General features: G+C 45.0%; 1 protein-coding gene across 4 annotated transcripts in view; it reads right to left on the reverse strand.

The window, feature by feature from the left end:
• The window catches only part of ARHGAP44 (Rho GTPase activating protein 44), a 201,825-nt gene that overhangs the window by 20,417 nt on the left and 167,624 nt on the right, over positions 1-13,784 (reverse strand). For all 4 annotated transcript variants that reach the window (XM_003829383.6, XM_008954752.6, XM_003829384.7 and 1 more), the window contains exon 16: positions 12,155-12,335. In XM_003829383.6, the coding sequence (XP_003829431.3) occupies positions 12,155-12,335 (181 nt within the window). The remainder of the gene's footprint in view (positions 1-12,154; positions 12,336-13,784) is intronic.

Below are 13,784 nucleotides of genomic sequence, written 5' to 3' on the forward strand. Positions count from 1 at the left end.
ACAGTAATATAAATCTTTACACAGTAAATCAATCACAAAGGCAGCAGCAATGCTGTTGGAAGCCTGCAAGTGCATTTACCTTCCAAAGCAAGATGGTATATGTAAATGTTCAAATGTCTAGATAAAACTCAACCTGAAGACAGAAATAATAAAATTGCTCAGTATGCTGCCAAGAAGGGGAATCTATTCACAGATGGGGGATCCAACTACAAGGTTATATCAGCAGTTCACAAGCTTCTGTTCATTGTTTTATTGCATAAACAGTAGCCGGAATCAAGGCACTGCTGCTTGTTTCTTAAGAAAGGAGCAATACAGAAGTGGAATTAATAAAACATATCTGACTCCAGCAGACATCCCTGCATGGATACCTAAGGACAATCTAGATGGCAAAGATTTCCCAGGCTTCTGCTGAAAACTGAAAACAATTTGGCTTTTAGATCCCTTTATAGTTGAATCAAGGTGAAAGCAAGAAGTCAGAGGCCAGCAAGAATCTATGTGAAGCAAAGGGCTTAGAAATCACTAAGCAGGAGGTAGGGAGCCTACAGAATCTGGGGAGTGGAACCTGAGGTGATTCTCTCCACTGCTTCTTTTTTCTCTTCTCTTCTCTTTTTTCTTTTTCTTTTCTTTTTTTTTTTTTTTTTTTTTTTTTTTTTGAGACAGGGTCTTGCTCTGTCGCCCAGGCTGGAGTGCAGTGACATAATCATGGCTCACTGCAGCCCCAACTTCTCGGGTTCAAGTGATCTTCTCATCTCAGCCTCCTGAGTAGCTTGGAATACAGGCACATGCCACCACATCTGGCTAATTTTCATAATTTTTTTAGAGATGAGTTTCGCCATGTTACCCAGGCTGGACCACTGCTCTCTCTCAGAGTAAGAAGACAAGGGGCAGGGAATCCAGAATTGACACTGCTCATCACTGAGATGCACAGGATGGGAGTCAGGTGATAAGTCCTCATTTTGGCAAGGTAGACCCACTGAAGAACAATCTTCCCTGCCTGCCAGCATCTTATATTTGCATAGGATTTATCATAATGGAAACGTGGGTATTTTTCATGAGACGGTATCATGGAATAGGTTCTAGAACGACCCAGGCCTCTAGTCCCAGTTAACCATTTACTGACTCAGTAGAGCTCTCTCTTCATCCATAGAATGGAGCTAATACCTCCCTTCCTGTTTCCAGCATTTCCATGAAGATAGTTTATCAATTATTGAGTGCTAAGATATATTTAGCATGCCCTTGCACCATGACCTGGTGGCAGAAGCTGAGTGGTCATACAGTGGGTTGTAGTAGGGTCTAGCTAGCTAAGCCAATGGTGTTTTATGATGTGGACAAGCTGGAGATTCAGAGCATCAGACAACACCTTTATAAAGGCCTAGTATCTGGCTTGTGTTTTTTGGGTATAACGTGGTAACTCCACAGCCTCTCCAGCTCAGGATAGCAGGGCTTTGAAAGCAGAGAATTTGGGTATGAATCCTAGATTTTCCAATGACTAACTCTATAATATGGAGGAGTTCTATCTGATTATCCTCTGATCATCCTTTGTAAAATGGAATAATATGCTTCTCTTCCTTCAATTTGTTGTAAGGCGCCAATGAAACTGTGGGCATAAAGCCCTTAGCTCTTACTAAGAAATCAGTAAGATGTAGTGTCAATGAGAATGCTTTGTGCTTATAGGTGCCAAGCACATATGACTTGTTTTTGAAAATCTCCTCAGAGAAAGAAAGAATGAACACAAGTCTAAAATATGTTGATAAAGGGGGGAAAAGGATACTCTACTGCTGACATCAGGCACAGCATGATAGAGATGCTAGGAAGACCCCATCTGGCCCATGTCACCTGGGTTTATCAGGTTTCCCATCAGATTTCTTCCCTTCCTAACAGTGACCCTAAACATCAAAAGATTTTGGGGTGAGTTCTCTGATAGAAATAGACAGGGAGGCCAGGTGCAGTGGCTCACAGCTGTAATCCCAACACTTTGGGAAGCCAAGGTGGGCAGATCATGAAGTCAGGAGATCGAGACCATCCTGGCTAACACTGTGAAACCCCATCTCTACTAAAAATACAAACAATTAGCCGGGCGTGGTGGCGGGTGCCCGTAATCCCAGCTACTCAGGAGGCTGAGGCAGGAGAATGGCGTGAACCCAGGAGGCGGAGCTTGCAGTGAGCTGAGATGGCGCCACTGCACTCCAGCCTGGGCGACAGTGTGAGACTCTGTATCAAAAAAAAAAAAAAAAAGAAAAGAAAAGAAAAAGAAAAAGAAATAGAACAGGGAACAAAAAATGGGGACTGGAAAAAAATGAGGACTGGAGTTTATTATCAGTCCCATTTCCCTAGGTTTCTTAGTCTCGCAGGGCTCTGCTGAGTTGGATGACCCAATTTGGGTTTCAGAATAGGGGATGCTAAAATCCTACTTACATGATTCCAAGCTTAAGGAACAAACAAATAAAGAGGGGATGCCTGCAAACCCTTCTAAGTCTTACTGCCCAACCCAGGTCATTGGGGCAGTAAAGGAGGCAGGAGTCAGAAGGGTCATCTTGTCTGAAAGATTCTTTGGAAAACAAAATACACTAGGGCGCAGGAGGCTCAGCCTGGAATGGTCACAGCACTTCCTGCTTACACAGGGTTTTCCACGTCCTGGGGAGCCTCCTGCAACCGTCAGCTGTCCTTGGCTGTTAGGATATTTCGTGCTTTGTCACGAAGCCCTTGGTGTTTGTGTATTTCTTGCTTGCAGAATTAGCTCAATTGCTCATGGTAAGGTGGAGACAGATAAAAACATTCAAGCACCCGAGGTGGCAAGGAAAGGGCTTGATCAGGACGCCTCATCAGTGGGAAAGTGGGCCCCGCCATGTTGCCCCCTTAAAAACATGAGAATGTCACTCAAAAACCTGGTTCCTGTACTAAGAACAGCTAACATTTACCATGTGCTGAGCTTTGCTCTAAACACTTTGTAAGCAATATTTCGTTCAATGCTCAGAATGATTCAAGTCGGTGCTTACCATGATTTCCCCATTTTGCATATGAAGAAACTGAGGCATTCAGAGTTCAGTAACCAGGATTTGAACTCAGAGGGAGCCTGATTCCAAAGCTCAGACTCTGCATGCAGGGCTATTTATAGGGTTATGACTTTCACACCGTGTAAGCAGGGAGAAGTAGAAAGAGAAGAACTATAAATGGCTCGTTGATGCTGGAGATGAAACGGCAGGCTTCTTTTAAAGTCTGCAACCTGGTAGACCATACAGGGAGAGGATTAGGCCCAGGACCAGTGGAACGATGGCTCAGGGTTCAAGAGGGAAGCAATGAAGTGATGTGTTGGTGAGGAGGTGCTCAGCGATCACCTAGAGCAGCTAAGGGTAAACCGGTAGAAGATGTTGTCTGCTCACTTCTAAGCCCCCTGAACTTAGAAAATGGGTCATTCCTTTTACTCGAAGTGAGAAGGTCACTGGTATTGCGATGGGGCGAGCAAGGAAACCATGTGAGAAAAATGCCTTCCCGGGCACTCCATGATGGCAGGGTTCAGAATAAGCCCGTCTTTGTTGAGGAATTGAGGCAGGAGGGGAGCGTGGACAAATTCAGTTCCAGACATTGCAACCACAGTGTACAATATTCCATTGTGTATCTGCCCACTAAAAGCTATGGGCCATGCTATTTGGGAGGCTGAGGTGGGAGGATCATTGAGCCCAGGAGTTTGAGACCAGCCTGGGCAACAGAGCAAGACTGTATCTCAGGAAAAAAAAAAAAAAAAAGCAAAAAGAGTGTGGATCAGGATCTTCTGATTCACACCCCGAAGTTTAACCCTGGCCAGTGTCCAGGCATTGACACACCCTGGATGGAGACCTTACAAAAATTAAAGAGAAACAAAGACCTGCCCCAGCAAAACAAAAAAAAAAAAAATGAGGAAGAAGGGTGCTGGGGTTGGGGCAGGGGAAGGAGGAGGAGAAGGAAGAAGAGGGGGGAAAAAAAGGAGAAAAAAAAGCCAAAATATAAAATTTGGAAGATCCCAGCTCCAAGAAGAATAGGTATCTATAGGTAGAATACACTTATCACCAGGCAGAATTTTGCTGTGGACCATTCTAGCTGAGTTGTCTGGGTTAGCAGAACAGACCTCTGAAGATCAGACATCTGCAGTGCTGTTTTTGACTCCTGGTCAGGAAGAATCCTAGCCAGGGGAGGTGTCAGCCAATACATGGCTGTGAAGTGTTCAAGTCTATAGAGATTTGGAAGGTTTTGGTTTTTGTTCTAGAGATCAGTTACATTTGGCAAAGGCCAGCCAAGAAAGAGGGGGCAGGGAAACCTGGTAGCTTCCCAAATATCCACAGAAGCTTCCCAAACACCCACTGTAGGCGTGCACATTCAGGGACTGTAAGATGAACTGTGGCAGGGAGCCACAGGGTCAGCAGATGATGTCCTGGACAGCAAAGGTGAGTGAAAAGGGGACCCAAAGCTCCTAAGACTTAGCCTGGCCTACACACACCCAGTGAGGCCTGAATTCAGTATTTTCCAGCTTTTCTGGAAGTAACTCCTCTCTTCAGTAAGTAGCAACGAAGCACCTTAACCTCTCCAGTACACATAAAGGCCAAGTCCTCTGACAACATTTCAGACTTGGTCCCAGCATCCAACAACGTCTAAGTCCAGGGGACGAGGCTGCTAAGGGGCCTGGACCAAAACATCCCTCTCCATGTAGACAACCCTAAACCAAAATAGGAGTCACATTTTCCATCCATACGCAGAAGACTTTCTAGGTAAGTTTGTCTTATCATAGGTTCAAGCTCTGAAGTAAAATTACTGCATCACTTATCCATGACATAATCTCTTTCTGGGATTTTTTTTTTTTTTTTTTGAGACAGCGTGTCACTATGTCATCCATGCTGGAGTGCAGTGACACTATCACAGCTCTCTGCAGCCTCCACCTCCCAGGCTCAAGGGGTTCACCCGTCTCAGCCTTCTGACTAAGCTGGGACTATAGGTGCGTGCCACCATGCCTGGCTAATTTTTAAAAATTGTTTGTATAGATGATGTCTCACTATGTTGCTCAGATTGGTCTTGAGCTGCTGGCCTCAAGCAGTCCTCCTGCCTCAGCCTCCCATAGTGCTGGGATTACAGGTGTGAGTCACTGCACCTGGCCTCAGGGATTTTAATGTGCTGTCCAACCCTCCACCACAGGATCTACAGAGGACATCCACATCTGCAATTACAAAAACAAGTCCCTTGGGGCACTGGTTCAGTTTATCTCAGGTGTTGTGATATACTAAATTTGGGAAATGATACATGCTACAGCCCCCTGTGGAGGTCTGTGGCTAGTAACAGCATGTTAAAGACTCTAAGAAGTCATACACTAAAGAAACTGGTTTCAATGTGTTGATCATGTGCTTCAGGAACTTATTAGACATCAGAGTCCACCCTCCTCCCCATTCATAATATAACCAACTACCACTGGAAACTGGTATACCATAGGGCACAGTTCAAATTATTCTAGAACCCTCTCAATCAAGTGTGCCTTTTCCAAATTACTGAACATCTAGATTAAAGTCCACAGGGGTGGGACAAGCCCTTTGCAGTGCAGCTCTCAAGCATAGGCTGAGAATGGGTCACCCACTAAACAGAGCTCAAGGGAGGCTGCTGGCCCTGATGTAAACATCCCATAGACCATTCGGGTTGCTGTCACCTGGCTCTGGTAGAGAACCCCTGAGGATCAGACCACGGTGGAGCAAGTGTAATGGCAGTAGGTGCGTCGGGTTTCAGGCCTGCAAAGAGGAGCTGTATGTTGGTTTTCTGAGGATCAAGGCCTGAGGTAGCTGGATCTCCGTGGCAGATCGCCGGCCCATTGGGATCCAAGGAGGTTTTGATGGGGTCTGTGGGGCAGCTTCATAGATGCTGTCAGGGCCTTGCCATCCGTGGGTTTCAGGCTACGAGAGGCTAGAACTAAGCAGGGGCAACAGAACAGATGGACAAGCCAGCAGGGCAAGTGCAGGGAGCAGGGGCCGGAGCCAGAAGAAAGAAAAGAGGCAGTAGGGAGGAAGGTACTGAGGAAACACAGAGGTAGGGAGTGGGCAGTGGTCTACTGAAGTCTCAGATGGGCATCTTGCAGGGCGTGGAGACAGAGAGGAGAGAAGGGGGAGATGGCAGTTATCTGATAGCTATCTGGAAGGGAGGGACATGATGCTAGGAAGGAGGTCACATTACCCATGTCGCTTCTATTCTGTTTTTTTGAGACGGAGTCTCACTCTGTCGCCCGGGCTGGACTGCAGTGGTGCGATCTTGGCTCACTGCAACCTCCTCTGCCTCCAGGGTTCAAGCAATTCTCCTGCCTCAGCCCCCCGAGTAACTGGGATTATAGGCGTCTGCCACCACGCCCAGCTTATTTCTTTGGTATTTTTAGTAGAGATGAGGTTTCACCATGTTGGCCAGACTGGTCTAGAACTCCTGACCTCAAGTGATCCGCCCACCTTGGCCTCCCAAAGTGCAGGGATTACAGGTGTGAGCCACTGCGCACAGCCTGTCGCTTCTATTCTTGCCTCTGGGCTTCTCCACAGGTCCTTCAACAGTCCTGGCCCAGCTTGTCCAGGCTCAGTGGGGGATGTAGCCAGTGGAGGCATCTGACAAATGCTTGGAGTCCAAAGCCCAATGCTGGCTCCATGGGTGCTCCCTGACCAACCAGCAAGAGTGCAGACACTTTGGCAAACTCTTTTGAAGGCAGTAGAAAAAAAAAATTGATTTGACCAGGAAGTCTGGCACTGTCAGAGAAATAGAAGGGACTGTAGATTTACTTTCATTTATTATTTAGGACTAATGACCTAACACACAAATTTCACTATTCTATAAAACAATAAAACAACCCAAACAAAAAAGACACTGAAAACATAATCTGCACCCAAAACTTTCTAAGAATGAGCTTAAAAAGTACAGAAAACAATAGTGTGATTTATTTAATACTTTGTTGCTCAGAGTGTTGGCGGAGTTAGGACACCCTATACATCACACCAATACTCAATGGCTAAAGTAGGAAAGTTTTGATAAATTTTAAAAAAATGTAGCATTGCCAAATTCTTCATTCAGAGTGGCAAAATTATTCAGTAGTTCCCAACCCCAGCACATTAGAATCACATACTTATCCCAGGCCAGGCCATTTAAATCAGATGGGGAGATTTGGGACAGGTGATGGGGTTGAAGGATTTTTTTTTTTAAGCTTGTTCTGGCTCTTTGTTATGTAACAAACTACCCTAAAACTTAGCATGGTTATCTGGGTCACCAATCTAGAGTTCTGGCAGGGCTTCGCAAGGCCGGCCTGTCTGCACACACAGCACTGACGCAAGGCCGGCCTGTCTGCACACACGGCACTGGTGCATGGCCGGCCTGTCTGCTCACACGGCACTGGTGCAAGGCCGACCTGTCTACACACACAGCATTGGTGCAAAGCCAGCCTGTCTGCACACACAGCATTGGTGCAAGGCCGGCCTGTCTGCACACACAGCATTGATGCAAGGCTGGCCTGTCTGCACACACAGCATTGGCAGAGGTGGTCTGACTTGGGTTGAAGACTCCAGAATGACTCCTTCTCAGAGCTTGGAGCTGTGCTGGCTGTCAGGACAGTGCTCAGCTGGGCTTGAGGGCTGGGGACTTCCATTTCTCTCCAAGGAGCTGCTTGGATTTCCATGTAGGATGGTACCGGGCTCCAAGAGTGACTGTCTCCAGAGACCCAGGCACAATCTACAAGGCTTCTTCTGACCTGGCCTCAGCAGTCCCAGAACATCACCTCTCCCACATCCTACTAGGTCAAGTAACTCACTAGAGCAACTCAGACTCGAAGGGAGAGCAATCAGATTCCAACACTCCCTGGAGGACAAGCAAAGCATCTGCTGCCATCTTTATCAAAGCTCTTGGTGTGGAGCTGCAGTGGATGATTGTATTGGCTTCCTATGGCTGCTGTCACGAATACCAACCACAAGGTTGGTAAACAACACAAATTGCTTTTCTTTTCTTTCTTTTTTTTTTTTTTTTTTTTTTTTGAGATGGTGTTTCGCTCCTGTTGCCCAGGCTGGAGTGCAATGGCACTATCTCGGCTCACTGCAACCTCCGCCTCCCTGGGTTCAAGCGATTCTCCTGCCTCAGCCTCCCAAGTAGCTGGGATTACAGGCATGCGCCACGATGCCTGGCCAATTTTGTATTTTTAGTAGAGACAGGGTTTCTCCATGTTGTTCAGGCTGGTCTTGAACTCTCGGCCTCAGGTGATCCACCCAACTCGGCCACCCAAAGTGCTGGGCTTACAGGCATGAGCCACCGCGCCTGACCCAGAAATTGATTTTCTAAATAAATTAGAATCAGTATTACCAGGTGGAAATCAAGGAGGGAGCAAGGCTTTGCTCTCTCTTCTAGCTTCTGGTGGCTGTTGGCAATCTCTGGCTTGTGGCCATCTCTTCAAATTTCTCTCTGTTCCATCTTCACATTTCCTCTGTGTGTGTAGTAAAATCTCTCTCTGCCTCCCTCTTAATAAGGATGCACATGATGTCATGTAGAGCCCACCTTGATAATCCAAAATAATCAATCTCCTTATTTCAAGATCCTTATTTTAATCACATATTCAAAGACCTTTTTCCAAAATAAGGAAATATGGATAGTTTCCAGGGCTTTAGATCTATTTTTCTTTGGTGGATGGGCATTATTTTACCTACCACAATGATGAAAAATGTATATGTAAGCTCCTGAATTGGACGCCAAGCCCTGCTAAAGAAACCCAGCTTCCTGCATCATTTCAAATCAGAAAGGCATCAGGACCAAAGCCCAGAGTTGTGAGGGAAGTAAGAAGCTTTGTATGACATCTAGGACATAACAGCCATCAGCCTAGGAAAGTGTCACTGACACAAAGGTAACTTACCATTTCTTTGCAATTTTACCCAGTTTTTCTGCCCCTCAATTTTCTTCTTTTTAAATAAGTATCTGCTTTATTGATATATAATTCATATATATATGTATTTTTTTAACTTGGCCAAAAACCTTCAATAACATGAGCTTTAATTTGTCAGGGTTTCAATGAGCAGTGTGAAGACTTTAAAATGCATCTCATAGATTTCAAAAGATCAGAAATGGGGCCAATCTAGAGAACTGCCCTAATGTTACTAAGATAACATAGGGACTCAAGAGATGCAAATTTCTTTCCCCTCTCCAAAAACACCCACTCTTTAAGGTCAGGTAAGAACTGATCTTCTACAATTCACTACACTTCCTTAAAACGTACGCACAGATGCTCTACCTCAGACAACTTAGGGAGAGCCACCCTAAACCGGTAAGACCTTCATTGAATTTAACTTTTTTTTTTTGGAGACAGAGTTTTGCTCTTGTTGCCCAGGCTGCCATGCATGGCGTGATCTTGGCTCACCACAACCTCCACCTCCCAGGTTCAAGCAATTTTCCTGCCTCAGCCTTCCGAGTAGCTGGGATTACAGGCATGCACCATCATACCGGGCTAATTTTGTATTTTTAGTAGAGACGGGGTTTCTGCATGTTGGTCAGGCTGGTCTCGAACTCCCAAGCTCAGGTGATCCACCCGCCTTGGCCTCCCAAAGTGCTGGGATTACAGGTGTGAGCCACTGCGCCCGGCCTGAATTTAACATTTAATACAAATTTTGAAACATTTATTTTATGTACAACAATACATTATGTAATAAATTTCCTATACTCTTAAAGTAGATGGTGGCAGTTTCAACTTTAAATAAGAATAGTATACAGAGTGGACATATCATTTAGAAAATTCTTAAGCAGGAGAGCTTTATCAGAGATAAGGTATCTGCTCAAGATATTGCTCAAGCTTCTGCATCTGCCTGCAGATAGTGGGCCAGTGAACTCTGAGTACTCCAATGCATCTGCAGTGGTAACTCTCTCTCAGAGGCCATTTGGAGTGCGCCCAGGAGGCACTGGAATCAAACCAGATCTGGCAGAGAGGATGGAGGAGGGATGGAGGGGCACACTTTGGGGTAGAAACACCTGGGAAGGAATATCAGGAGTGCTGTATCACCCAACCAGGACCAGAATTTACCCTCAAGAGCATCCCTTCAGCTTACAGAGATTTCACAAAGGAACTGCGTTAATAATATTTAAAAACAAGTTCCAATGCACTGTCTAGTTTTCTCTGTCTCTGACTCTCAGATTCTAAGTATGTTCCTTTTTATAGATTAAAGAAATATTTTCTGAGGCCAGGCACAGTGGTTCACACCTGTAATCCCAGTACTTTGGGAGGCTAAGGCGGGAGGAACACTTAAGGTCAGGAGTTCGAGACCAGCCTGGCCAACATGGCAAAACCCCATCTCTACTAAAAATACAAAAATTAGCCAGGTATGGTGGCTCCTGCCTGTAATCCCAGCTACTCGGGAGGCTGAGGCCTGAGAATTATTACTTGAAACTGGGATGCAGAGGTTGCAGTGAGCCAAGATTGCACCACCACACTCCAGCCTGGGCGACAGAGCGAGACTCTCTTTCTTTTTTTTTTTTTTTTTGAGATGGAGTCTTGCTCTGTCGCCCAGGCTGGAGTGCAATGGCACGATCTCGGCTCACTGCAACCTCCACCTCCCAGGTTCAAGTGATTCTCCTGCCTCAGCCTCCTGAGTAGCTGGGATTACAAGTGCGTGCCACCACTCCCGGCTGGTTTTTGTATTTTTAGTCGAGACGGGGTTTCACCATGTTGGTCAGGCTGGTCTCGAACACCTGACCTTGTGATCCACCCACCTCAGCCTCCCAGTGTTGGGATTATAGGCGTGAGCCACCGCGCCCAGCTGAGACTGTCTTAAAACAAAACAAAACAAAAAGGAAAGACATTTTTTCATACTCATTTGAATTTCTAAGAATTTCCTTTTTTTTTCTTTCTCCACTAAGTGGAGAACAATAAACACCAGCATAGCGCACACAAACAGCTCCCATCTGCCACATACAAATTGTCTCTGATAGGTGAAGTAACAAAGAAGAGATACTGGCCATTGTGAAGGCTTGACCATCATCCCAGGAAACAAGCCTAGGTCTCCTCTGCCAAATTTAGTTCTCCAATACCAACTCCCATTCAGAAAGAAGTGGGGTGAAAAGTAAGATTCACACACCTCTAACAGTTCTTGGATTTTCAACCTTCCCTCCTGCGCCGCTTCAGGCCATGGGCCTTTTCAAGCATATCTTTCTGGCTGCCCAGTGGTCTGTCCGGAAAGGGGAAGGTTCTAGCTAGGTTACTTCCTGTTGTCTGCATTTCCGATACTCCCATTCAATGCTTTATGCTCTCATCTATCCTAAAGGAGCACTTGCTACATTTTATTTTACAGTAGTAATTTTTAATCTCTAACCAAAGTTTACTGAACTGACTTGCCTGACCAACCAACACGATCCCCTCCTGTAAGAGGTATTCGTGGATGCCTGCAGCTTGCTGAACACGCTCATTAGTCCACGTCCTCTGGTTGCCATGGCTGAGCTGGTGCTCACCGTGAGTCAGCTGTGCTTGTTACGAAACCTGTTTATGCCCATCTTACTTGCTATGGGAATCATTATGTAGTTCAATATTATATAAACTAATTTAACATGAGTGTGGACAGGGTTGTTGCTGAGCAAACTAAATTGAATGTACTTACAAGCCTCTTAATAACTGCATTGAAGTAGTTACGGATGTTAATAATAAAAGATAGGAAAACATCTTAAAAACCTAGAAGGATTTTACGCTCAGGCTGTTTCAAGTTTTAGGCTGAAACTGGGAACGTTAAACTGTACATTAAAGGTATTGTTTGTGCCAGGATGCTTCTGAAGAATGCAATGAGCCCATTTATAATCAAAGTAAAGCCACCACCAATTCTGGAATTGATCTACTTGTATACATTTTGATTCCAAATAAAGTGCGTATGTATTTTTTTTAATTGCCCTCAGTGACTACTTTTTCTTTCTTTTGATGAGAACTAATTAATACTGATCACAACTGTGTCAGCTAAGAAGCCTACACTGAACTCTGGTATAAAGGGCGGCAAAAGCCAAAGAAACTCATCCCAGACACAGCAGATACAGTTTAATTGCTACAAGTCACCTCAACTGCTGAGAGTCAGTGCAGCCTTCCCGTAATTGTATCTTTCTTACGCATCACCCATCCACCCCCACCACCTCCCCTAATCCCCAGTGCTGAGAAAGAGACACCAGTTCATACCCATCCTTTTTGTAAAACTCCAGCATCATATTATCCGTGGCGACGCTGAGGGGCCGGCGGGCCTGCTCGGGCTGGCGCCGGTCAGCAGGGTCCATGTCTGGGGAGGGCATTGAGCTGTAGTTGGCATTATGGTTCACGTGTACTGGACTCCCATAATTGCCAGTAATGTTGAACTCTATCTCTGCGGGGAAGAAAGAATTGGTACATGTGAACTCTTGGTCTGCCACACCCTTCCTGGGCAGGGGAGGAATGAGTCCAGACACCCACTCCCTCGTATGTCATCCCTAGAAAATTTCATCCCATGGTTCACCTTATTAATATAATGAATCACATTAACAGGCCAAAAAGGGGAACACAGGTGATCACCTATATAGGCATTTAATAAAGCAATGTCAATTTGTGGGAAAAAAAAAGTTTGTAAAAACAGGAACGGATACTTTCTGAAATATATGAAATCATCTTTCTAAAACCTCATGCTTAAGACTGAAAGCCGACAGCTGTCCTAAACTAATCAGGAGAAATGGCAATGCTCACTACCACTACCATTACTTAACACCATTTGAGAAACACTAGCCAATGGAATTAGTCAAGAAAATAAAATAAGAGGCAATATTAATATTTATAGATGACGACACTGCCTTTCTGGAAAACCATAGAGAATAAATTCAAGATATTAGAAATAGAGATTTCATTAAAGTTGTTTTTTGGCTGTCAAAGAGATATACAGAAGTACTCATCCCATCCTTTCCGAGTCAATGAGAATAAATTAGCTCTGCACAATTCTGTCTGTGTGCAGTGGTAATGAATTAGCTCAGCCACAGAACCTATAGGATTACTGTCTTGACTCCTACCTCCTTTATTTCTTTATCTTGATTTCCCACACCCACCCAACTCTGTTATCAACGCAACTCTTAGGGAGTCAGCAGTTCGACCTTAAAACACATGAAGCAAAAGAAAGACAATCAAACTTCAATGTTAGAACAGCATTAATTGATTACCTCTAATGGGCAGAGCATAGAATTACTAACCTATCCTCACATGCCTTAACAGCTGTTGCAGCACAGCAAAAAGCATTCCCTTAATGTCTACCAAACATACGGTACAGTACCAATTATGATGTTTTTAAGCAGATGCCGAATTTAGTGTAACAACTGCTATCTCTTCAAAGCTGTCACCATTGAGAGTCATCTACTTATGGAGTGAGGCTTCTATGGCTCAGAACATCTCTGAAACTACCTCTTAGGAAGTTATCTTCAGAGCCTAATTTTGAAGCAGGCATTAAAAAAAAGAATCTCATTGCCTTTGAGATTGAGCCCCGCCTTCACATGCTGAGGGACAACTCAAACGGCACAACCTAGGGTAGCAAAAGGTGGGTCTGTAAGGCATCCAGGTGATCTGCAAGTCCTGAATAAAAGTCCCCATCCATCTCAGGAACTTGTCTCCCTCTCTGCATCTACAAAGTGAAGGATTTGGGGCAGAGGATCTTTCCTTCCTGCACAAGCATTCTAAGATTTGCAGATTTGAAGAAACTATGGTATGGATATTAGACCAGTAAAATCCACGGACATGGTTAGTACAGACAGTGGACACCTTCAGGCCAGAGTGTCCCTTGAAATAGAGATTACAGGCC

This window comes from Pan paniscus, chromosome 19, assembly GCF_029289425.2.
Source record: "Pan paniscus chromosome 19, NHGRI_mPanPan1-v2.0_pri, whole genome shotgun sequence".
Classification (NCBI taxonomy): Eukaryota; Metazoa; Chordata; class Mammalia; order Primates; family Hominidae; genus Pan; species Pan paniscus.